The sequence below is a fragment of the Typha angustifolia genome, chromosome 7, assembly GCF_048772165.1.
Source record: "Typha angustifolia cultivar Huaian chromosome 7, ASM4877216v1, whole genome shotgun sequence".
Taxonomy (NCBI): Eukaryota; Viridiplantae; Streptophyta; class Magnoliopsida; order Poales; family Typhaceae; genus Typha; species Typha angustifolia.
The window spans coordinates 13,816,967-13,842,166 of NC_133245.1; the positions used below are offsets into that span (position 1 = coordinate 13,816,967).

Consider the following 25,200-nt stretch of genomic DNA (forward strand, 5'->3'; position numbering starts at 1 on the left):
CAAGGCATCACATGTAACAGAGAGGCCAGAATAAAGATCTCCAGATTCTCTACTCTTCTAGTTTGGGCGGCTTGAATTGTCCACTCCATTGACGGAATAGGCGAAAACCAAAGTAGACAAACCTGGATGCCCTTTTCGCCGGCGCCATCTTATACCAAATCCTCTTTGAATTCCCCTCTCTGCGATCGGAATTCTCTTCTCTGGCATCTCAATCGATCGTAGCATGAAGTCGCCGGCGTCAAAAGTAGGGCTCTTGGCGGCTCTATTGGTGCTTCTCGGAGCTGGGATTCGCGTGGGAGCCGAGTCCGAGGAGGCCTATGTGACTCTCCTCTATGGGGATGAGTTCGTCCTCGGAGTTCGCGTCCTCGGGAAGTCGATTCGGGAAACTGGATCGACCAAGGACATGGTCGTGCTATACTCCGATGGCGTCTCGGAGTACTCCCAGAGACTTCTCAAGGTATGTTCTCCTTTCTCTTTCTGAAAGGTTCAAAATTGAAGAAATATATGTTGTTCTAGTGTGACAGGTTGGAACTTTGGATCATAGTTTTTTCAATTTGTTGTGTAAAGATTGTGTTTGGAGTTGATTGCGGGGAAAGCTGCGTAGAATTTAAAAGTTAAGGTGATCTGGACGGTGAGATTCGTCTCATTAGATTGTAAAAGCTAAAGCTTGTTGAAATTGGCATAACAAGCTATATTTAGTTTGCAGTTCATATAAGTGGCCATTATGATGCCTATATTTTCGCGGCTACATATTTCATGGTTAAACAAAAAAGGGTTCTTTCTCACTTTTCTTCAACTATGCCACTTAATGCATCTTCTCTATGACCTACTGCTGAGCATTGTATATATCTAACAAAGTGTACCATTTTATGTTTAATGAGTGCGAAACATATAACTGAAATGTCTTATATTTCTATTTTGTTTAGAGAATTGGAATTGCTCAGTTTTTATGACATCCAAGATTTTAAGTCTCATTACATTTCTCTTCACTAGCCTTATGCTGACCTGTACTGTTCTATAAACTGGCAGGCTGATGGTTGGAAAATGGAGCATATAAGTTTATTGGCTAATCCAAATAATGTGAGACCAAAAAGATTCTGGGGAGTCTACACCAAACTCAAAATATTTAATATGACAAGGTATAAGAAAGGTAAATTTTGAAAATCATTCTGTTCTTATCAACAATTGACTGGTTTGACCTACTTTTTCTTTCTGTCATCTTTTCTGGATGACTGCTCTAATTTATCATCCTTTCCAGTTGTCTATCTCGATGCAGATACAATTGTAGTGAAGAGTATTGAAGATCTCTTCAAGTGTGGAAAGTTCTGTGCAAACTTAAAACATTCTGAAAGAATGAATTCTGGAGTTATGGTTGTTGAGCCATCTGAAAGTTTATTTAAGGACATGATGAGCAAAGTGAACACTTTATATTCTTATACTGGAGGTAATGTCAGCGCTGAATCTTTCATTTTCTCTCTTTGGGTCTTTTATTGGAAACATGAATTTTGATTCTCCCAAATAGTTGATGTTTGATGGGCCATATTATTTCTTGTTTAATTGAGACAGTTCATCCAGAGAGTTAGTAAAATTTTGTGTTATCTAACATAATTTGAATTCGAAGACGAATATTCCGCTTAGTGATGTATTATTTATGCACATGAATAGTCTTATTTATGCACAAAAGAACTGTCTGATAGGTAAAGATGGACCATTATAATGGTCTTATTGGATCTCTTTACCAGCGGTATATCGTGTACATGATCTGATTGCTCTCTCTTGAGATTTTTTTTGTTTGTAGTGGATCATTTTGCATTGTCTGAAGTTCTCTCAGTACAATGGTAAAACTATCAGCAACCGCCATATTTTGTCATATAATCATCTACTTGGTTGTACGATCTTCTTTGTCCTCTTTTTCATTGTGGGTACTTGTTTGTTGATATATTAGTTGTTTGTGCCTTTGGCTATTTGAGATGGTTATAATCTCAACTATTGATTAACTCCTGCAGGAGATCAAGGTTTTCTAAATTCCTTTTATGCTGATTTCCCCAATGCCCATGTCTTTGAGCCAAACAAATCTTCAGAAATAAGCTCAAGTGAACCTGAACTGCAGCGGCTGTCTACACTATATAATGCAGATGTTGGTCTTTACATGTTAGCTAATAAGGTAATTGCGGACTTAATTTGAACTGCTATGTTTCAGATTCTTGTAATTCTTTATGCTTGCATAGATTTCACTGTACTTGTCTTAGAGATAATATAATATTCTTCTCGCATCCCTATAAATATACAGCATAATTTACTTAATTTTGTCACAGTAATGTGGCACTAAGTCTTGTTTACTTGATTCTCCACAGTGGATGGTTGATGAACAAGAACTGCGAGTTATTCACTACACGCTTGGTCCCCTAAAACCCTGGGACTGGTGGACTGCATGGCTTGTAAAACCTGTGGAAGTATGGCAGGTGATGTACTGCTTTATGTTCATGTTATTCTCAAAAATTAGCTCAATATTGTAATATGCATTTGGCTCAAAATATTTTCAAAGCTTCACTAAAAGTGTCAAGTTTTCGTCAATCTATGGTGCCCATGGTGCAGAATGTTCGGGAAAGGCTTGAAGAATCTCTTCCAGGAACTGGTGGAGGAAGGAATCCTCATGATCAGCTTGTGGTCAGAATTTTGTTCATTCTTCCCTTTTGCTTGTTATTCTTTGGCATTTATCAACCATGCCTTCAGGTTAGCAACTCTTCATTCAGTTGATGTTTTAATGTGCGTATGAAATTGTTGTTGACTATTTATCGAGGGGTTTCTTCTTGTTATTGGCAGACAAACAAGAATCTGTTCAGTTTATCTTGTCAAAGTTACTTATGTGCATTTGCTAGACGAGTTTACTACAAATACAAATCTGGAGGGGTGCTTCCTACTTACTCCAATGTCGGAGTTGCTTCATCTTCCATTGCCAATTCAAACCAACAGGTTGTTGCTTTCATACTTTAATATATATGACGTGCTATAGCTTACAGCTTCATCCACATGTTTATCTATGAGACAGAAATTCAAATATATCAAGATAAAAAGAATTATATGTATTGTTTCACTACCTCTTAATTCTTCCCAACTTTAAACTAATATTTTAGGGTTGATCGTGATCTTAAATGATGGCAAATGACATTAAGTAATTTCTGTGAAGCCAACTAACTTTCTTGATCTGAGGCTTTCACTTTTTTTTGTCAGTCCTCCTAGGTGGCATTAAAGTGTCCCATTTTGGATAAAGAAGTTAATGTGATGTTATCCTTAAGGAAGCAACATAGCAAATTAAATCACTGGCCTTCTTCAGATGGTTTACGATTTATCCTGTATTACTGCAATTCAATGATGACTTCTATATCTTGAATCAATCATTGATGATTTGGCCTTGTTTTTATAGATAATCAGGGGCTTTAGGTCTGAAAGTTTTACCAGGTTGTCTGCTACGTTTTTTACCATCTAGTTCCGTTACTAGTGAAGCTCTAATGTTCTGTTGGCAATTTTGTCTTGTCATGCACTATTTGAAGTTCAGAGATATCAAAATAATAGTTTATCTAATTTGTTAACAGGTTTCAAATGGCACACATTCCAAGTTACCTGCTTACTTGGGCGCCATCTCAATCTTATTCTGCTTTATATCTGCTGCAATATCTCTTGCACTTGCATACATCATCATTCCCGAGCAAGTACTGCCATGGACAGGTTTGCTGTTGATGTACGAGTGGACATTTGCAACATTTTTCATAACATTTGAGTGTTACATCAATTTTGTCTATCAATGGGGAAAAGCTACAGCAAGTCAAGTAAGATATGACAGCACTGATTCATCCGAGTATGGCGCAAGAAAAGGTCCATTGTGTTGCATTCAAGTTCCTTGAGAAGTATATATAGATCTATGTATTGTCTCTCACTATGAGGTTTTTCGTCTGGTGCAGGTCATCAGCACAACACACCTAGTTGTGAAATCGTGACATGGTTCTACTGGTTAGGAATGTCATTTCTAGCTGTTACTCCACTGTTGTTGCCGAGCCTGTTGGGCGTCACTGCTTTATTTGCAAGGTACGAGTAATCCCAACCCATTTGCTACTAATTACTTTAGTGAGTGGAAGAAGAGTTTAAAGTTATTTTAATTGTCCCTCAATATTGACTTGACAAAAGGTACATAAACAGTGGAAGATTTCTTTAGCATTTTCTTTCACAATTGGTAACCTATGGTTTATCTAGCTCTTGCAGTATTTAGTCCATATTAAAGGCTAAATTTTTATAAAGCAGACTCTTTTCACTCCTTGATGCTTACATCTGTTTGGGCGAAGATGTGATGCTCTGTTTTGTGCAACAATGTCATGGTAAATTCTCTCTTACTATTTTAATATATCTAAAGGTTCTTTTCTCTTCATTTCTAAGCAGGCTAGGTTTGATGGTTGTTGGAGGTCTCATATTGGCATCCTTTATGACTTATGCTTCTGAGCATCTAGCTATCAGAGCTTTTGTCAAAGGCCAGAATGATCGCCATCTACCAAGAACTAGAAGCAAATGTTTTTTGTGTTAAAACTGATGTGCATGAGTACCATTGATCCAGTTTATCCTTCTTGTATCTGAGATCTGTACATTATCTTTTGATGCAAAAGTTTTGGTGAAACATTCATCTAATTTGGAGGTCTTCCATGCATTAACATACGTGCAGGCTGGTTGCAAGACTCTTAATTTACTTACTGCCATATCTTCCCAGTTTGCTCTCTAAACATAACCAAAAATTACATATATATACGAAAAAGAACGCGGACATAAAGCATGTTGCTATCAATTTTCAAAGACAACATCTTTCATAGAAGCCCTCCTAAAATTCCTTTATTTGTGGGGGGTACTTTTATTTAATTTTTTTAGTGGTGAAAGCTCATTAGTGAGATATTATTTATTTCAACCACAATGTTAAAATCAACAGATTACATAGTTGATACAAAAAAAAAAAAAAATGAGAAGATAGCTTGGATAGGTCTCAAAACTTTGTGAACATTAATAATATGTCAAATAATACATTCTACCGAGCCCAAAGAGTGAAGAAAAATTAGCAAACAAAGCGCTTATGTCGATTTCGTTGCACCCATCCAATCCGGACCAACATTTAAAATATGTAGCACAACAAACTACGTCAAATAAGAGGAAGAAGAAGAAAAAAAAAACAAAAAAACAAAATCAAAAGCCATGCTATTGCAACCATGAAGGGAAAAACAGTGATAGTGATTGCAATCGTGAAGGTGACGATGACCGCCGCCATTTGTAGGGAAGAGGGAGGTAGCAGCAACGATAGTGACACGAGGTAAAAATGGGGAGACAGATATAATAGCATGGAGGTCAAAGATGACAGATCCAAAGAGACAGTAAAGAGTAAAGATGACAAGCAGTAGGGGCATGAGATGGTAGCGGAAGATGAGGGAGGGAGTCGGGGAAGGTGGAAGTGGAAGTGGAAGTGAACAAAGGTGGAAGAGGCGAGGCAGATTTAATAGTGGGGAGGTTGAAGATGGCAAGCGGTGATAAGACACTGATCCAATTGAGTCCGATTGATTTGAAGAAGACTACATGAAGAGAAAAGAGGAGAGAAGAAAGAAAAAAAAAAAAAAAGTGCTCCAAAAAGAAGGGAAAGAGTCCCTCCCCTCCATTAGTCACTTGGATAGAGAAGGGAAGAAGGGAAAGACACCGGCGGTCACAAAGAAGACTCTCGAGGCGAGGGAACACATTAGCCCCCTAAAATCCTAGTAGAACTCTCTGATAGAGTTATGTAGTTAAATGGATATACTTATATTTGGTGCTAATATTTATATACCCTTTTTAACTTTTTTGAGAATAATAACTTTGTACCTGGTTGTCCCTCCCGTATCTTGTTTTGTATCAAATTATATATATATATATATATATATATATATATATATTGATATCCAATAATTAGAACAACAGAAATATTTTTATTGTGCTGTCCTAATGGGGAGGTAATCTTTTGTCTCTAAATGGCATCCCCACCTCTAATTGTGGGCCCAATTAGAGTTGTATCATTTTGGATGTCTCCTATTCCGATGTCTGCGGAAGCTGCCGCAATATTAGCTGCTAGCCTAATTGGCTCAATAATGGACAGTCGCAAACGGATGAAGCGCCTTCGTATAGCCCTCAATAATGACCAATATACACAACGTAGATTTGAAAACAGTATCCAATTCTCTCGTTCATAGGATACCACAGAATTCTCCCTAATGGAAATCACTCTCCTCTCTTTAAATTGTAGTCTATGTTGTTCCACACCTTCACATTCACATCATGAAGAACCAAAACCCAACCATTTCCCTCCTATTATTCCTACTCCTCGCTTCAAAATCCCTACTCCTAACTCACAGCCAGCTTCTCGAGCTCCCAGTAGTTCATGAAGATGACGATGACGATGCCGACCACCAAGTCTACATTGTCCACGTCGACGATCCCGAGGACGAAGCCGACCTCCTCAGTTCCACAGAGCGAAAAGAGTGGCACCAATCCTTCCTGCCAAACACCACTCTTGACTCCGGCGAGCCCCGCCTCATCTACTCCTACCGCCACGCCATAGGTGGGTTTTCGGCGTGGCTAACCCGCGACGAAGCACGAGCACTCAACTCAACCGAGGGCGTCCTCCTCGTCGTCCGCAGCGGCTTCTCCTACGGCCAGACGACGTACACCCCGGAGTTCTTGGGCCTAAACCAGTGGAACAGTATGTGGTACGACACCAACCAAGGCGAAGGCATGATCATCGGCGTCATCGACACCGGCATCATCCCCACCCACCCTTCCTTCCGCGACGACGGCCTGCCGCTTCCACCTTTGAAATGGCGCGGCAGGTGCGACTTCAGCGCGGCGGTGTGCGCTGGCAATAACAAGCTCATTGGCGCGATGGCGTTCCGTTCCAATCGACATCCGTCGCCCCTCGACGACCACGGCCACGGAACGCACACCGCGGGCACCGCGGCCGGTGCCTTCGTCTACGGCGCGGAAGTGCTCGGCAACGCAGTCGGGACAGCCTCCGGCACGGCGCCGCGAGCGCACGTGGCGGCTTACAAGGTCTTATACAACAACCGAGGAACCGATTACGATTTCTTAGCGGGCATCGACCAGGCGATCCTCGACGGCGTCGACGTGCTGTCGATGTCTTTAGGCTCATTAAAACCACAGCCAATGTTCTCCTCCGCGAACGGGATCGGCACGTTTTCGGCGATCAAGAAAGGTATTGCTGTATCCTTTATATAATATACGATTAAGATCAAAAAAGAAAATCCGCATAGAATATTTTAGATACAAACAAAATTTTAAAGAACGTTGCAAAGGAACCCAAGTTACTTGCTCCATTATACCATTAGGAAATTAAGTCAGGAGTTATAAATATATACTTTCTCATACAAGGAATCCAGCATGAGACGGCGTCAATATCTCATAGGCAGTGCTTTTGCAGGCCTTGCGGCCTAGAACTTGATAATACTTATAAGAATACTGGTCTCTTTCAACTTTAATGTAAGAGGGCATCATAATAATAAAATAAAAATATAAAGAGTAACTATAGAAAATTTGAAAATCGTACGATTTTCTTTTTCATAAAAATAAAACGACATGGATTAATTTTATTTTATTTTCCCCTTTTTAAGACAGTGGATTAACAATTAGATCCAAAATTTTCCCTTTATTTATAACAGGTATCTTCCCAAGCATTTGCGCAATGAATAATGGCCCGTTCGAGCGCACTGTCATCAACGACTTCCCATGGGTGTTAACAGTTGGCGCAAGCACACACGACCGAAGAATTACTGCAATCGTGAAACTCGGCAACGGTATGGAATTCGATGGTGAATCAGCTTACCAACCACCTAGCCATGTCCCTGTGCAACTCCCACTCGTCTACCCGGGTGTGAATAAAACCCAGCAGACGTTAAATTGCCTCAAGGGCTCCATGAATGGGTTTGATGTGAAGGGCAAGATAGTCCTTTGCGGGGTGGGGCATGTCGACAACGTTGAGAAGAGCAACGTTGTAAAAGATGCGGGTGGCGCCGGTATGATCTTGATGAACCAACCGTGGAATGGGTTTACCACCTTTGCCGATGCGCATGCTATCCCCACAGCTCATGTTAGCTTCGTTGATGCACTAAAGATACTGAACTACTTCGAGACCACACCTGGGGCGACCGCCGAGATTATATTTAAAGGTACAGTTTATTTTTGTTTAGGAACAACTAACCCAAATTTTCTAGCACTGCAACATATTAATTCTTTCCTCTAACACATTAAAGGTACAACGTTTGGTCACCATCCGGTGCCTTCCGTCGCTTTCTTCTCCGGCCGAGGTCCGAGTTCTTACAACGGTGGCATAATTAAGCCTGATATACTTGGGCCGGGAGTGAACATATTAGCAGCATGGCCGTACGAGGTCGGCCCGAACCCTACCGGTGTGAAGACGTCAACATTCAACTTCGAGAGCGGCACATCGATGGCGACGCCACATCTCTCGGGCATCGCGGCTATGCTCAAGAAAAACCACCCTACCTGGTCGCCGGCGGCAATAAAGTCGGCTATCATGACCACGGCGCACGTGGCGGATCGTGACGGTAATCAGATAACCGATCAAGCGGACTACAAGCCGGCGAAACTCACCGCCATGGGGGCCGGTCATGTGAACCCGGCAGCGGCTAATGATCCAGGGCTTGTATATGACCTTAAGCCCGACGACTACATCCCTTACCTTTGTGGCCTAGGCTACTCGGATAACCTCGTTCAAGCTATCACTAGAACACGAGTACAGTGCTCGATAATACCGAAGATTAGTCCAGAACAGCTGAATTATCCGTCCATTGCTTTCTCATTCGGGAATTACATAAGCAAGATTGTGACACGGACAGTGACAAATGTAGGGGAGGCTAATGAGATTTACTTCCTCCAGGTTGTGGAGCCCAAGGGAACCAAAGTGGTGGTTTCACCGAACATGCTCCAGTTCTCAGGTGTAGGACAGAAGCTAAGCTTTAACGTGATGTTTAGCGTTGTAGGCAGTCAAAGTCAGCATCACGTTGCGGAGGGAGTCATCGCATGGGTTTCAAACAAGCACCTCGTCAAGAGTCCTATTTCTGTAACATTCTAGATATTTACTTGGATATATATGCAAAAAGAAACTCGATATCATCGTGAAGAATCATGATGTGTAATAAGTATTATAGACGGATCGAATTATTAGACATGTTTCTTTTGCATGCATATCCCTCTAAAAAAATTTTACTTGCCTGTATGTTTTATTTGTATTTTGAACAAAAATATACTAATTATCTTTTGCTGATTAAAATGAAAATCTTTGCTCTTTAAAAAGTAAAGATATATGATATAATTCGATCCATGTTAGCTCCACACGTGACATTAAGTTTATCGGAATAAACCTATTTATCTAGTTGAGTTTGTTAGAAGTAATAAAATTATTTTTGCTAGAATGCGTTCTAACGCAAGGACCACGTTCGAACGGGTAGTGCAAACGCCTACATCACGTTCGCAAAAACAGAGAATACAAATGGCGCGTTTGAACAAAATCGAGCCATTCAAACACGATCGTTCGAACATCTGCACAACGTTCGCATCGATAGAGAACAGAAATTTCGCGTTCGAACGCGATCGAGAGCGTTCGAACGCACCGCAGCAAAAATGTAAGTTTTGTTAGGAATTATTAGGGTTGTTTGGAGTTGTTTAACCTAGTGAGGAGTTCTTAGGGTGAGCCTCTATATAAATATGGAGGAAACCTAATTGATGTCTTATAATGATATTGGAATTGACTTTAGCATTTATCTCCTTTTTTCTGGCCATTGGCGTCCTCTCCCACCTCCCTTCTTTCACCGCCCAAAGTTTTGGTCGGCCTCTTTCAGCTTCCAATCACCATCTTCTACAACAACTTCTTCCCTTTCACACCAAGAACTAAACCTAGCATCCATCTAGCTATTTGAGGGCTATCAAGCTAGGATTTAATTGATTTTCAATCACTGTTCGACTGATATTATGAAATCTAACTCTCCAAATCATATGATCTTGGATCCGTTAGAAAGCTCTCTTCAAGAGCAACAACATATCTAAAATTCAATAGGATCTGTTGGTTAGATTGTTCGCAGAACTCTTTGGAAATTATGTGCTTTATTAAGTTTAAAACCGTTGCGGATCAAATTAGACCGATTCGTAACAATATTAACGGTCAAATTAGCGATCAAAAATAAAATGAAACCGGTGGCTTACACTTCACGACGGTAGGTCCCTTAAATTTTTCCTCTTTTTTATCCACCAGAGACAATATCATTCCTAAATAGCCATATCAAGTACTTTCACTTATTCTGCATGAAAGCCAATATATATGCACGACACGTTTTTTTTTTTTGCCAAATTTTAATTACCTAAGAACTTTTATTTAAGCCCTTCTAATTCCAATCTATACGAATTCCATCCAAAATTAACCATGTAGATAACATTTCATTAAAACTGTAGATAACCTTTTATAATAGAAAAGAGAGAAAGGTTGAGAACTAAAAAAAAATTGATTTTCATAAAAAAAATTCTAATTATTCTTTATAAAATAAAAAAATCAAGCAGTTTTACATAGATTATAATTATAAAGCAGTTTTTTTATAAAATTATAAAGCAGTTAAGTGTAGCAACTAAAACTCAGGAAGACAGTAAGTTTTAGCCTAGCCAAACACATATAAATTACATTTATGACTTATGCTTCTGAGCATCTAGCAACCATAGCTTTTGCCAAAACTGATGTGCATGAGAACCACGAGTACTGTTAAACTATAAATCTTGTTTCCTATCGAAACTAATCCAAATTACTTTTTTTCCTATCCAATAATTAGAACAACAGAAATATCTTTATTATGTTTCTCTTCAATGGCGGAATACCTTCTTTTCTTAATGAAAGTTCTCTATATATTTTAATATTTATAGTGGGTCCAATCGAAACTGTATCATTCTGGATCTCCCCAATTATGATGCCTGCGGAAGTTGCCGAAATACGTATATATGTTATCCACTAGCCCAATTGACTCAATGATGAACAGTCGCGAACAGAGCATGCACTTTCGTCTAGTCCTCACTAATAGTCAATATATACACAACTTCGAAGCAGCATCCAATCCCGTTTCTCATAGGATGCCATTTTACTTATGCAGTAAGACAGAAACCAACTCTCCTCTCTCTATAAATTGCAGTAGGAGATGTAGTCTTCTTCCATACATTCACATTCACATCATGAAGAACAAAAACCCAACCATTTCCCTCCTAGTATTCCTACTCTTCGCTTCAAAATCCCTACTCCTCACTCACAGCCAGCTTCTTCCCGTAGTTGAAGACGATGACACCGACCTCCAAGTCTACATTGTCCACGTCGATGATCCCGACGACGAAGCCGACCTCCTCAGCGCCACAGAGCGAAAAAACTGGCACCAGTCCTTCTTGCCAAACACCACTCTCGACTCCGGCCAGCCACGCCTTATCTACTCCTACCGCCACGCCATAGGTGGCTTCTCGGCGTGGCTAACCGGCGACGAAGCGCGAGCACTCAACTCAACCGATGGCGTCCTCCACGTCGTCCGTAGCGGCTTCTCCTACGATCAGACGACGTACACCTCGGGGTACTTCCTGGGCCTAGACCAATGGAACGGTATGTGGTACCAATCCAACCAAGGCGAAGGCATGATTATCGGCGTCCTCGACGGCGGCGTCATTCCCACCCACCCTTCCTTCCGCGACGACGGCTTGCCGCTGCCGCCGTTGAAATGGCGCGGCAAATGCAACTTCAACGCGACGGTGTGTGCCGGCAATAACAAACTCATCGGCGCGAGGGCATTCGATAGTTTCCGTGTATTCCCGTCGCCCCTCGACACCGACGGCCACGGATCGCACACGGCAAGCACCGCGGCGGGCGCCTTTGTCTACGACGCGGAATTGCTCGGCAGCGCTTTCGGGAGAGCCTCCGGCACAGCGCCACGAGCGCACTTGGCGGTGTACAAAGTCATGACCGACAGAAAAGGTTCCGAGTTCGATATCCTAGCCGGTTTCGACCAGGCGATCGACGACGGCGTCGACGTGCTCTCGTTGTCAATAGGCGGAACACCAAAGGCAATGCACACCGCCGTTTACGCGATCGGCACGTTTTCAGCCATCAAGAAAGGTATTGCTGTATTCTTTATATATACTTTATAAAATGTAGTCAAAAAATTGATTTTTCAAAATACAAGCCCCAGTTCACTTTAACAATATTTTTTTTTATTTCAAAATATAACTCTTTATTCTGAATAATATCTAAAGATCATAATAACTCCATTCTAGTATATAAATATTATTTATTAGAATTACATTTTATATAGAACACCAACCTAATTACTATTTTAGCCTTAAAATATATTTCATTAATCTATTTTATATCAAATTAAAAATTATTTATAGTAGTTACATAAAAAATAAAACACTTTTTCTATCTTTTCATTAATTTTATATCACATGAAAAATAATTATTACATTCCTATTCTAAAATATAAGTGAAGATAAGAATTACTATTTAGACTATAGTTTAAGAATAACAAAGAGAAATACCTATTTTAGAATTAGCCTTATTCTTAAAATGAACGAGTTGCAAAGAAATTGCAATGAACCCCAAATTACTAATTGGGCCATTATATATTATTAGGAAATGAGTAGCACATTAATACATTTATATTAAGATAATCTCTCATACGAGAAATCAAGACTTGATAACAACCATATATATATCGTTAAGAAATGAAATATCTCTATTTAATAAAGGATTCTCACATTGTTAGTTCTACCTATATTTGCTAAATCGTAGGACTCGATTTACAAATAGAAATAATGTAGGATATAAACTATAATTTCGTTAATACACCGGGTGTTATATGCAAATTTCTCTTGAAAAAAATAAAACTAGGTGGAGTGGTCATACAAAAATTACAAATTAAACCCCATGAATTAGCTTTATAATTTTTGAGATCAACAATTAGATCTAATTTTTTTTTTTGGAAATCAAGACTTGATAACAACTATATATTATTAAGAAATAAAATATCTCTCCTTAATAATTATTCTCACATCGTTAATTATGCACATATTTGCTAAATCATAGGAATTGATTTACAAATATTAAAAAAAAAATAAGGTGTAAACTATAATTTCTTTAAAACGCGAGTATTAATTCAAATTTTTCTTAAAAAAATAATAAAACTACTAATGAGTGGTTGTACAAAAATTACAAATCAAACCGCATGAATTAGCCTTATAATTTTTCGGATCAACAATTAGATCTAATCTTTTTCGACAGATATCTTCCCGAGCATGTGCGCATCGAATTACGGCCCAAACGAGGGCACTGTCGTCAACGACTTCCCATGGGTGTTAACCGTCGGCGCGAGCACACATGACCGAAGAATTTCTGCAATCATTAAACTCGGCAACGGTATGGAATTTGAAGGCGAGTCAGCTTACCGACCACCAAACTATGCACCCATGCAACTCCCGCTCATCTACCCGGGTGTGAAAAAAACCCAGCAGACGTTGGCTTGCCTCAAGGGCTCCATGAAAGGGCTTGACGTGAAGGGCAAGATAGTCCTTTGCGGCACAGGACATGTCGACAACGACGAGAAGAGCAAGGTTGTCCAAGAAGCAGGTGGCGCCGCTGTCATCCTGATGAACCAACCATGGCAGGGATTTACCCTCAAGGCTGGTGCAGATGTTATCCCCACGGCATATGTTAGCTTTCACGATGCGTTAAAAATAATAAACTACTTCGAGACCACACCAAATGCGACTGCTGAGATTATATTTAAAGGTACGATTTATGTTTGTAATTATGATTTTTCATAGAATAGAATGAGTAAAACAAGTCCTACCATGCCATTCGGTTCTAAGTCTAGGTAACTAAACGGATATACATCATGGCATGCACTCTAATAACTGTTTAAGTGTGAGAAGCTTGACCTAACCCATAGTGAGTCATTTTTACTCAATCTATTGAGAAAATAGTTGTGATTTGTGAATCCTAAGCGTGTAGATTTGAACGAGACCTGAGCATTAATTGGATCAGGTCTGCGACCGAACCGTGCTCAATCTAAACCCAATAAGTTATGGCAGACCTAAGGCTATTGTAATTAATTCCTCATGTGATCATATCCAGCCCCAAATCTAGTTATGTGATCTATAAAATATTAGGTTAAATAAATTGAGCGAAAATATTTTGGTTTATAGAATGACATGACATGTAAAATAATCTTATATTATGGAATAATTTAAATAATATGTTCCGATCTATAATATAGATAATTTGACTTTTGACTACAAATCTAGAGTAGTATTCTTTAATCTAGAACAGAGAATCCTCTAGTTAGGAACCAAAATGGGCTTACTAATTAGAAATTTAAAATGATATGCCTAACATTACGGCAAATGTTCTATATAAAATACAGTTGTGGGGTTTGATATGCGTACTCCATATTATATATCGAGTATAGTGTAGACCTTACGAATGATAAGAATGAACAAGGAACCCAACTTTTTCTTGCACTACAACGTACTAATGCTTTCTCCTCGAACATTGAAGGTACAACGTTTGGTCGCCATCCGGTGCCTTCCGTCGCCTCCTTCTCCGGTCGAGGTCCGAGCAGCTTCAATGGTGGCATTATTAAGCCAGATATACTCGGGCCAGGAGTGAACATACTAGCAGCGTGGCCGTTCGACGTCACCCCGAACGCTACAGGGAGGAAGACGTCGACGTTTGCCTTCGCGAGTGGGACATCCATGTCGACGCCACATCTCTCGGGCATCGCGGCGATCCTAAAGAAAAACCACCCAACCTGGTCGCCAGCGGCAATAAAGTCGGCTATCATGACCACGGCAAACATGATAGATAGTGACGGTAACCGGATAACCGACCTAGTGGACTACACGCGGGCGAAATTCACCGCCACGGGGTCCGGGAATGTGAACCCGACTGCGGCTAACGATCCAGGGCTTGTATACGACCTTAAGCCCGATGACTACATCCCTTACCTTTGTGGCATGGGTTACGCCGATCACCAAGTTCAAGTTATTACTAAAGAAAGAACACAGTGTTCAAAGATACAGAAGATTAGTCCAGAACAGCTGAATTACCCATCCATTGCTTTCTCATTTGGAAAGGACATGAACAAGAATGTGACACGGACTGTGACAAATGTAGGGGACGCTAATGAGGTTTACTTGCCCAGGATTGAGGAGCCCCAGGGAACCGAAGTGAAGGTTTCACCGGACAAGCTCGAGTTCGCAGATGTAGGGCAGAAGCTAAGCTTTACTGTGATGTTTAGCGTTGTGGACAGGCAAATGACGGGTCACGTTGAGGAGGGAATCATCTCATGGGTTTCAAACAAGCACGTCGTCATGAGTCCTATTTCTGTGACATTCTAGATATTTACAATTTGGAACCTTTGCCATATATGCACACAGAGAGAGAAAAACGAGATATTATGATGTGAAGTGTCATGATATGTAATACATATTATAAATGGAATAAAATTAAATGCTACCCGATTGAGGACTAAGACGAAATCTTGCGGATGATAGCCAGTAGATATTTCCTTATTTTTCCAAACAAAAGGGAGCTAGAACTTAAGGAGGTCTTATTATTTACTTAAGAATGTTTGAAGGAACTCTCCATGAAAAGAGGAGGAAAAAGAAAAGGTAGTATAAGAATAAAAATGAACAAACAAATTAATGGCCAGGTCTGATTGGAAAATAAGATACGTGTCGTCTAGAATCTTTCCATCTCCCTTTTTCGAAAGTAAAAGATCTTGGAGTTAGTTCGAGAATCTGATTCTAAAGAGTCGCAAAAATTTTAATTAAAATAAATAAATTATATATTCTGAATAGTGAGTCTAGTATTGGATATGTGTGTGCAAATCGAGCCGAAGCTCGTGCGTGTGATTTAAGTTGCATAGTAATTTTTACTCATAAAATAGGTACCCTTTTTGGAGCCCAAAGCCCATAAGAAGTTTGTTACTTATATACCATACTAATATTTTTCAAATATCCAATATGGTACTAAACTTACTTTTCTTTATTTTTCATTGTTATGATACCCACTTTAGAGCCAATTTTCATTCACTTCTCTTCATGGATTTGACTAAATGAATATAAGACAATAAAGTACTCTTTGAGCTAAATTAATTCCACCATTAAACCATCATTAATAATATGTGAGCCCCACTTACAACTTAGCTCAAAGTTAATAAAAAATTCATGTCAAATACATGAAATTACCAACAATTTTTCTTGCTTTGATTACGTTTGCACAGTAACTTTTAATATAATTGAGTTTTAACCAAAATAGTATCGCAGGAAAGATCTCATCAAGATTAGGATTGGCAAGCCCGATAAGCGGCTCGGGCTCGGCTCGGTCAGAGCTGAGTTGAGCCTAAGCCGCTAAAACTGGCTCGAAATTAATATCGAGCCGAGTCTGAGCTGGAGCCGGCTCACTCGGACTCGGCTCGATATAAATCCTGACCTCGTCCTCCTCCTTCTTCTTCTTCCCTCCTTCGATAGCAGCAAGCAGCTATGGACCCGTAGTGCTCTGCCTCTCCTCCTCCTTCGGCAACGACAAGCAGTCGCGGACTCGCGTTGCCCCTCCCCTCCTCCTTCGGCAACGGCAAGCAATCGCGGACCCTAGGTGTAACACCACAAAACAAAACAAAACAAAAAAAATTACCCGACGCACGCGCCGAGCACGTGCGTCACGGAAGCTTGCGCACCCCGTCCTCCCTTCTCCTTCTTCTTCCCTTTCCCTTGCCGTGCACGCCACCTTCCCTATCTCCCTCATCTCTTCCCCCTCACCGCAGCCATCCCGCAGCCCCCTTCATTCTCTTCTCCACCTCACTACCCCTCTTCCTCTTCTCTCTCTTGGGTTGCCGATGCCGGTGCCGACGGAGCCCGGACCGAGAGCCTTCAAGCTTGCCCCCTCCCCCCTCCGGTAAGCCCTCCTCCCCTCCTTCCTTTCTCCCCTTTTTCTTCCCTTCATTGGCCTCGTGCTGCGCCGCCGCCGGCCCTGTGCTGCCGGCACCATCGGCCTCGTGCCGCGCCGCCAGCGTCGCAGCCCCTCGGGCTCTCCGCCTCCCTTCTGTCTCCCTCCCCCAAAAGAAATGGGGGTGGGAGATGGGTGTTGGTGGGCTGCAGGCCGCAGCCCACCTGGACTTGTTTTGGGTGGGCTGTAGGCCGCAGCCCACCTGGAGTGGTCTCGGGTGGGCTGCAGGCCGCAGCCCACCTGGTCTTGGACTTGGGTGGGCTGCAGGCTGCAGCCCACTAACCCAAATGTTGGGTGGGCTGCAGTCTGCAACCCACTAATCCAACCTTGGTGGGCTGTGGTTGGGCCCCCAGCCCACCAAGGCCCTCTTGCTATTTGGGTTGGGTTTGAGCTTACCCATTGCCTCTAGCTTAGCCCATTTGGGGCCATTTGGACTCTATAACCCTGTTTATCTTTTTCACCTGATTTAATTAGCTTGATCCCTCGTAATGATAATCTAGTATCATGTGAATTTTAGGATAACATAAGACTCGCCGTAAGAGACCCTTGACTCATATATTTTACCAAACATAAATGCGCTAATAAGATAATTAATTCTATTAGTTCGCTAATCTTACGTATGACGTTACTTGCGTGAATTAATAGGATTAACACCGCGTGTGAAGGATTTTGGGATTCCGGAGTAGCCGGCTAGCTGACGAGATTTACTATACGGTGGAGACCCCCCAGGCGAGTAGAGTTATACAAATCTAAAATAGCATAATTACAGTCATTATACCTGTCATGACACTGTAGGAAATGTCGGTATTAATGCATACAGTTGGTACACCCTGTTATATCTTTTGCATATGTAGTTATTTATAACCTGCTCATCATAATATTATGAAAATGTTAATGTAGCATCAACATTAGTATGATAATGCTTTACATGTGTCCTGGTATACCATTGCATAGATGTATGATTGCTGTGAATATAGAATGTAATAATCATGATGACTATAACCTACTTTATACACTCATAAACACTGCACCACTTCCACCTATCATTAGTAGTCGAATTCTGACTAGGCAGTACCCCTACTCACTCAGCCCAGGGTTAAGGGTAGAGTGTATCTTATATGACTATACTATTAGCGGCCTAAACTAAGGTCGGGAAGCCTGTGTGGCATTCAGGTAGTTATACTGCATAGTTAGGACTAGATTATGATGATAGAAGAACATGATTGTGAGGCGGGGATATAACTCTAGCGGTACCCGACGACGCAGGGTTAGAGCGTCTGTTGATGAGCCGAGGGCTCCCGATTTTCCCGCCGAGGGCGGTGATGATTTAGAGAGAGTGAGATACGGGCTTACGACTGGAGTCCTTAGTCTGATGGCCACAGACAACCGGTCATATGTAGTGTCGCCATACACGTGTAGGTGACATTACCGCTAGATGTATATATATCCCCCCTCGATGTATGAGATGATGGATGATTATGTGATGGATGATAGTTTCTTGAGAGTATTTACCCTGTGTGGTGAATAGCTCGATGAGCGATGATAAGTATGATTAATGCTTTGGTAGGCCTGAGATGACTAAACTGTTATTTTATTGCTATGTATAACATATAAAACCTATGATTGAGATGTGTACGAATAAGAGATTGTATCAAGGTTTATATCTGTGTGAACTTATCATGATACGTTTAGGAACTAGCATGTTCCAGGATAGTGACTGGTAATTTTTATTAATTGCATTGATTTAGTAAATTATGGTAAGTCTTTTCAATAAGCATATCGTTATCGTTAGCAAATATGGGCATACATTGGATATACACATGTGATTTTATTATTTTAAAATTGTATGGATCCTACTCGCTGGGCTGTAAGCTCACCACCTCGTGGTGGCATTATTTCAGAGTTAGGGGACGCAGGTGCGGGTAGCGAGGAGTAGCTGCTTTTCCTTTTTAGTATGTATGTTAGTTGTGTTAAGCCCCTGTGAGGGCGTGGTGATGATGTTGTATTTTGGACTTTAGCATTGTATTTTGGATGTATATTTGGGAGGCTTGTTGTGGCCTGCGGACTTATATCCGGACTTTTATAGTTGAGTTTATTTATGGTGAAATTGTGCTATTGTGTGCCTTGTGAAATCCTTATACTTACAGGTCATGTGATACATCGCGTGGGAGGATTTACCCACGCTGTTTACACGTGTATTTGGAGGTTTGGGTGTTTCACTAGGTGCCCCACCCATCCTCCTCCTCCTTCTTCGACAACAACAAGCTGTCGCGGACTCGTAGTGCCCCACCCCTCCTCCTTCTACGACAACAACAAGCAATCGTGGACCCACGGTGCCCTTCCTCATCCCCTCGTCCTCCTTTTTCTTCTTTGGCTCGGCTTGGGCTTGATCTTGCTTGATCCGGCTTGATGATAGGCTTATTTCAAGCTCGAGCTCGGCTCAGGTTCAGACTCGGCTTAAGTTGAGTTGAGCCGAGCCTGAGCTAGAGTCAGCTCACTCAGGTTTGGCTCGTTTACGCCCCTAGTCAAGACCTTTAGATGAGTCTAATATTAAGTTATTTTTCAGTTATTTTATACTTATTTTAATATTTAATTTTTAAAATTATTTTTGACTTACCAAACTGTGTAATACTTTATTTTATTATCAAATATTAATTTCTGCTTACTTTGTGTAATATAATTTTGATATTCTTAGTAACGACGTGTAATACTTATTTCGATATTTATTTTATATAATACTTATTTTGAGATTTATTTTATCTAATATAATCATAATTTATTTAATTTAAAAGTAGTTATAAAATTATTGAATATTAGTTTTATTTTAAATATTTCTTTCTAACTATATATTTTTTATTAAAAAATAATAACATTAGGATAACTTATTAAGTGATTTAAAATAGATAATATAAATATATATATTATATTAGTTTTTTTTAGTAAATATAGAGCACACTGTACCTGGCTCTTGGCCTCGGAGATGCTCTTGTCATTGTTATCTTGATGTGATGGAACAAAGTGAAATGTATTTATTCCTTGTAGAAAAATTAAGGATATATCATAAAAATAATACTAAAAAATTATTAAATTTTAAAATATGAATGCGAGTTATTTTTATTTTTGGAAGAGTTTAAATTTAAATTTATTTTTATTTTCTCTCTCTTCTTTCACCTTTTGCATTTGATTAGAAAAGAATTAGGTTTCCTGAACTCAAATCAAACATGGTAAGAGTTCATGCATCTATCAAACTGTATGAATATCTAAACCTATTTTTCTTGCACTGCAGCATACTCATTCTATCCCATAAAATTCCCAAGGTACAAGTGTGACCACCAATTTGAGTTATCACAATAGTGGCATGAATAGGAGGAATATGTACACTTAATTATTAGGTCACAAGTGATCCTTTTAGCATCATGACCATTCGAGATCGGACCAAAAGAGTGGACCTATTCCAAGTTAACAATCCAAGGATGGTGTATGACTTTATGATCTTAAGTGTACGACTTTTTAGTTAGGAATCTCCCAATAGTATGTCTTATTAAGATTTTTAACCTAGATTGTATAAGTAGGTATTCGTCAGATAAAAATTAATATCTCCAAGAAATTTAGAGTCCATGTACGTACTCTATTTCCTGATTAGTGGATTCGATCCGTTGCCTCGTAATCCGTTCGATAATACGTACAAAAGATTAGTGCATGACAGCTCAATTATCTATCCCTATTTTCTCGATCTTCTCGACAATACATGATTAGTGGATCAGCTCTGAGTTTGCATGGCTTGGATGGGAAGCTAATCTTTAATACATATGGAGTTTAACATAATAGACAAGGGGCCATACCACGTTGAGGATAACTCATCCCTTAGGCTTCCCACAAGCATGTTGGCAGGATCTAATCATATTGCTTTGGCATTTAAGATATTTATAACTTAAATTATTTCTCCAATGGGCTTCGGGCAAACAAAAGGTTTTACACGTTGCGGAAAGAATTCAGCTCATGGGTTGCGGAAAGAATCAGCGCATCGCTTGCGGACAAGAAGTATCCAATGACTTTGTTGATATAATGCCAATTATATTGAATGATGCATGATAGAAGCTCTCTCACTATAAATTACAGCAGGAGGTGTAGTATTCTTTCACACACTCACCATGAAGATCGACCAAAACCTAACCATTTCCCTCCTAGTATTCCTACTCCTTACTTCAAAAACCCTACTCCCCACTCACAGCCAGCATCTCCGCATAGTTGGAAACAATATTGCCACCGACCTCCAGGTGTACATTGTCCATGTCGACGATCCTGAGAACCGAGCCGACCTCCTCGGCGACGAAGATCGTAGGAAGTGGCACCGAACCTTCCTGCCAAATGCCACTCTCGACTCCGGCAAACCCCGCCTTATCTATTCCTATCGCCACGCGATAGGCGGCTTCGCGGCGTGGCTAACCGGCGCAGAAGCACAAGCACTCAACTCCACCGAGGGCGTCCTCCTCGTTGTCCGCAGCGGCTTCTCCTATGGCCAGACGACGTACACCCCGGAGTTCTTGGGCCTGAACCAACAGAACAGCATGTGGTACGACACCAACCAAGGCGAAGGCATGATCATCGGCGTCGTCGACAGCGGCATCACCCCCACCCACCATTCCTTCCGCGACGACGGCCTGCCGCCCCGGCCGTCAAAATGGCGCGGCAGATGTGACTTCAACCAGCGGTTATGCTCCGGCAACAAGCTCATCGGTGCGACGGCCTTCTATTACAATACAAAGCCCTCGCCCCTCGACGACCATGGCCACGGAACGCACACGGCCAGCACCGCGGCGGGTGCCTTCGTCGACAATGCGGAAGTGCTCGGTAACGCAGTCGGGACCGCCTCCGGCACAGCGCCGCGAGCACACGTGGCGGCATACAAAGTCTTGTACAACAACCGAGGCTCCGATGCCGATATATTAGCCGGCATTGACCAGGCGATCATCGACGGCGTCGACGTCCTCTCAATGTCGTTGGGGGGAAAACCCGAGCCTCTGTACTTCGCCGAGACGGCAATCGCCTCTTTTGCGGCCATCAAGAAAGGAAGGTACTGCATGGAGTCCACCATGCGAGGGCTTTCCTCCTCGGAACCTCCTATTAAAGATTTTAGCAAGAGTGCTAGAGTATTAACGAAATTAAGAACAACTATTACCTAATTAAGTCAGTGAATTAACAATGAGAATAAAAAAAGTTTCCAATATTTCCAACAGGTATCTTCCCCTCCATCTGCGCAATGAACGACGGCCCTACAAGGAGCACAGTCGTTAATGACTTCCCATGGGGGTTAACAGTCGGAGCGAGCACACACGACAGAAGGATTTCTGCGACCATCAGACTCGGTAACGGTATGGAATTCTACGGCGAGTCTGCCTACCAGCCAGCTAATTACATTCCCGGGGAACTCCCGCTCGTCTACCCAGGAGGGTACCAAAACGATCGCGCAATGAAATGCCTTGAGGACTCTCTGGATGGGTTTGATGTGAGGGGGAAAATAGTCCTCTGCGTTGTAGGGGAAATCGACAACTCCAAGAAGGGGGAAGTTGTAAGAGATGCAGGCGGTGCCGCCATGATCGTGATGAACGACCAGTCGTGGGGGTTTGCCACCTTTGCTGATGCGCATGTTATCCCCACAGTGCACGTTAGCTTCCTCGATGGCCAAAAGATATTGTACTATCTTCAGTCCACCGCATGGGCGACTGGCCAGATAATATTTCAAGGTACGTTTATGTTCACAACATCGTCATATTTGATGCTTTCTCGTCATATTAATTCTAAGGAAACTGACGAACTTTTTAACACAAGTCGTATACTTGGTTATAATAATGAACAACACCATATAGAAAATCGGGTAAAAAGCCCAAGGGTAGACAAATATAACAGAAAGCACAACTCTAAAATATTTAGAGAGAATAGAGCATGTAACATTGTCCGGGATGGAGGGTGAGCTCGAAGGAGAAAGGCCCGAGGTAAGCCACGAATCTGATGAACGAGGGCAGAGGGTGAACAGTGACAAGGAAGGAAGAGAGGTGCAAAGGAGAGAGAGAAAGTGGAAAAAGAGATAGAGCTAAGAGAAGAAAAATATAAACTTCCTAAAAGAGGGGAAAGACCTCCCCACTCCACCTAACCATTAGGCTAGTGGAGTGGAGAGGAGAGGAGGCAAAGCCACCAGTAGCAGTGGCAAAAGATCCCTCAAACGAGAGAGAGGAGAAGAAGCCGAAACCCTAGCAGAGCTTCCTGCTAGGGCCGGCACGGAAACACCTCAGTTGAGAGTTGTCCAAAAGACAATGGTAACTAAAACACCAGCAAGAAATACCAGAATATTGCTTTGGCCATGCACTCTATATCTAACCTACGGTGATCCTTACTCAATATATTGGAACAATGGCAAATAGGAAACACGTAGGGGTTAAACCTTTTATAGTATATGAGCAACTAATTAACCCTAATTTTCTTACATTGCAACGTACCAAACTTTTTTCCCTAAATTTGAAGGTACAACGTTTGGTCACCGTCCGGTGCCTTCCGTCGCTTTCTTCTCTGGCCGAGGTCCGAGTTCTTACAACGGTGGCATAATTAAGCCGGACATACTTGGGCCGGGAGTGAACATATTAGCAGCATGGCCGTACGAGGTCGGCCCGAACCCAACCGGTGTGAAGACATCAACATTCAACTTCCAGAGCGGCACGTCGATGGCGACGCCACATCTCTCGGGCATCGCTGCGATGCTCAAGAAAAACCACCCTACCTGGTCGCCGGCGGCAATAAAGTCGGCTATCATGACGACTGCATACATGGTAGATTTTAATGGAAATCGCATAACCGACGAAGCGGACTACACTTCGGCGAGCTTCACCGCCATGGGGGCCGGGCATGTGAACCCAGCCGGAGCCAACAATCCAGGTCTAGTATACGACCTTCAGCCTGATGACTACATTCCTTACCTTTGCGGTATGGGTTACTCGGATAACCAAGTTATGGTTATCACTAGAACAAGAGTACAGTGTTCGCTGGTACAAAAGATTAGTGCAGAACAACTGAATTATCCATCGATTACTTTCTCGTTTAGAAATAGTTGGAAAAAGAATGTGAGACGAACTGTGACAAATGTAGGGGAGGCTAATGAGATTTACTCAGTGAAGATTGTGCAGCCTAACGGGGTAAAAGTGGTAGTATCACCGAACAAGCTCCAGTTCTCAAGGCTTGGACAAAAGCTAAGCTTTAATATGGAGTTTAGCGTTGTTAGCCAGCAACCGACGTACCAAGTTGCGGAGGGAATCATCTCATGGGTTTCAGGCAAGCACGTTGTCACTAGTCCTATTTCTGTGACATTTTAGTTATTTGCAAAATGGGCCCTTTCCTACGTGAAGGTCTGACTATATTATCATGAAGTTATCATGATCGATATGTAAAAAATATTATTAATGAATAAATGGGGTCCAATGTTGAGGAATAAGATGAGGGTTCTTGCATAATTATCCGTTTTCATGTTTGCAAGTACAGTATCTTTGACATGCGTTCACAACCTTCTGTTAGAATGAGAAGGGATGGATTAGGCAACTTTCGTATGGAATTGTGCAATATGAACAGAAGATAAAGAAGATAAAAGAGAGTGAGATACTACTTTTAGTTTTTAATTTTAATTTGGAATTCTTTTAAGGAAGGGGAGTAGTTTTTTTGGAATAATTTTACTTTTACCTTCTAAACTATCGCTATTTTTTACAATAAGTTCTTAAATTTTTTTTTTAGCACATATGACCTCCTAAAGAAAGTGGTGAAGTAGAATATTTCTAATAGTTCATAAAATTATTATATACTAAAAGAATTTTAAGAGGTTATTGTAAAAAATAATAATAATTCTAAATTAATCATCTTAATCAATAAATTTCTCCACAATAATTATTTAGTGTTAGAATCGATATTATAACATCCTTAGTTATAGAATAACATTAGGATATCTGAAAGAGATCAATATAACTAAATTAAAAGTTTGTATCGCAAACATTAGCTAATAGGTTAAAAATGAGTTCCATGACCCCCAACTCTATGTTTGAAAATTGGAAAAACAA

At 41.1% G+C, this 25,200-nt stretch overlaps 4 protein-coding genes across 4 annotated transcripts; all 4 read left to right on the forward strand.

Annotated features, from left to right (window-relative positions):
* The first annotated feature begins 11 nt into the window (after positions 1-11).
* LOC140763774 (inositol phosphorylceramide glucuronosyltransferase 1-like) lies at positions 12-4,674 on the forward strand. The gene is made up of 10 exons (XM_073102122.1): positions 12-457; positions 1,030-1,150; positions 1,259-1,444; positions 2,007-2,164; positions 2,355-2,462; positions 2,596-2,733; positions 2,824-2,973; positions 3,594-3,873; positions 3,960-4,083; positions 4,432-4,674. The coding sequence occupies exons 1-10, from the start codon at positions 224-226 to the stop codon at positions 4,571-4,573; spliced, it is 1,641 nt and encodes a 546-aa protein (XP_072958223.1). The 5' UTR covers positions 12-223; the 3' UTR covers positions 4,574-4,674.
* Positions 4,675-6,092: 1,418 nt separating this feature from the next.
* Positions 6,093-9,274, forward strand: LOC140762586 (subtilisin-like protease 4). Its single transcript, XM_073100459.1, has 4 exons — positions 6,093-6,207; positions 6,299-7,264; positions 7,728-8,234; positions 8,319-9,274. Exons 1-4 carry the CDS (start codon positions 6,093-6,095, stop codon positions 9,158-9,160), a joined length of 2,430 nt encoding a protein of 809 aa, XP_072956560.1. The 3' UTR covers positions 9,161-9,274.
* Positions 9,275-11,295: 2,021 nt separating this feature from the next.
* LOC140762587 (subtilisin-like protease 4) lies at positions 11,296-15,623 on the forward strand. The gene is made up of 3 exons (XM_073100460.1): positions 11,296-12,217; positions 13,382-13,888; positions 14,657-15,623. Exons 1-3 carry the CDS (start codon positions 11,296-11,298, stop codon positions 15,496-15,498), a joined length of 2,271 nt encoding a protein of 756 aa, XP_072956561.1. The 3' UTR covers positions 15,499-15,623.
* A 5,625-nt stretch (positions 15,624-21,248) lies between these two features.
* Positions 21,249-24,568, forward strand: LOC140763210 (subtilisin-like protease 4). The gene is made up of 3 exons (XM_073101294.1): positions 21,249-22,175; positions 22,343-22,851; positions 23,627-24,568. Exons 1-3 carry the CDS (start codon positions 21,259-21,261, stop codon positions 24,466-24,468), a joined length of 2,268 nt encoding a protein of 755 aa, XP_072957395.1. The 5' UTR covers positions 21,249-21,258; the 3' UTR covers positions 24,469-24,568.
* The last annotated feature ends 632 nt before the right edge of the window (positions 24,569-25,200 follow it).

Coding starts and splice junctions, on each gene's coding strand:
- LOC140763774 (XM_073102122.1), top strand. CDS start 224: ATGAAGTCGCCGGCGTCAAAAGTAGGGCTCTTGGCGGCTCTATTGGTG. Junction 458..1,029: donor ACTCCCAGAGACTTCTCAAG/GTATGTTCTCCT, acceptor ATAAACTGGCAG/GCTGATGGTTGGAAAATGGA. Junction 2,734..2,823: donor TTTATCAACCATGCCTTCAG/GTTAGCAACTCT, acceptor TGTTATTGGCAG/ACAAACAAGAATCTGTTCAG.
- LOC140763210 (XM_073101294.1), top strand. CDS start 21,259: ATGAAGATCGACCAAAACCTAACCATTTCCCTCCTAGTATTCCTACTC. Junction 22,176..22,342: donor TCTTTTGCGGCCATCAAGAA/AGGAAGGTACTG, acceptor AATATTTCCAAC/AGGTATCTTCCCCTCCATCT. Junction 22,852..23,626: donor TGGCCAGATAATATTTCAAG/GTACGTTTATGT, acceptor CTAAATTTGAAG/GTACAACGTTTGGTCACCGT.
- LOC140762586 (XM_073100459.1), top strand. CDS start 6,093: ATGTCTGCGGAAGCTGCCGCAATATTAGCTGCTAGCCTAATTGGCTCA. Junction 6,208..6,298: donor TAATGACCAATATACACAAC/GTAGATTTGAAA, acceptor TTTAAATTGTAG/TCTATGTTGTTCCACACCTT. Junction 7,265..7,727: donor GTTTTCGGCGATCAAGAAAG/GTATTGCTGTAT, acceptor TATTTATAACAG/GTATCTTCCCAAGCATTTGC.
- LOC140762587 (XM_073100460.1), top strand. CDS start 11,296: ATGAAGAACAAAAACCCAACCATTTCCCTCCTAGTATTCCTACTCTTC. Junction 12,218..13,381: donor GTTTTCAGCCATCAAGAAAG/GTATTGCTGTAT, acceptor CTTTTTCGACAG/ATATCTTCCCGAGCATGTGC. Junction 13,889..14,656: donor TGCTGAGATTATATTTAAAG/GTACGATTTATG, acceptor CGAACATTGAAG/GTACAACGTTTGGTCGCCAT.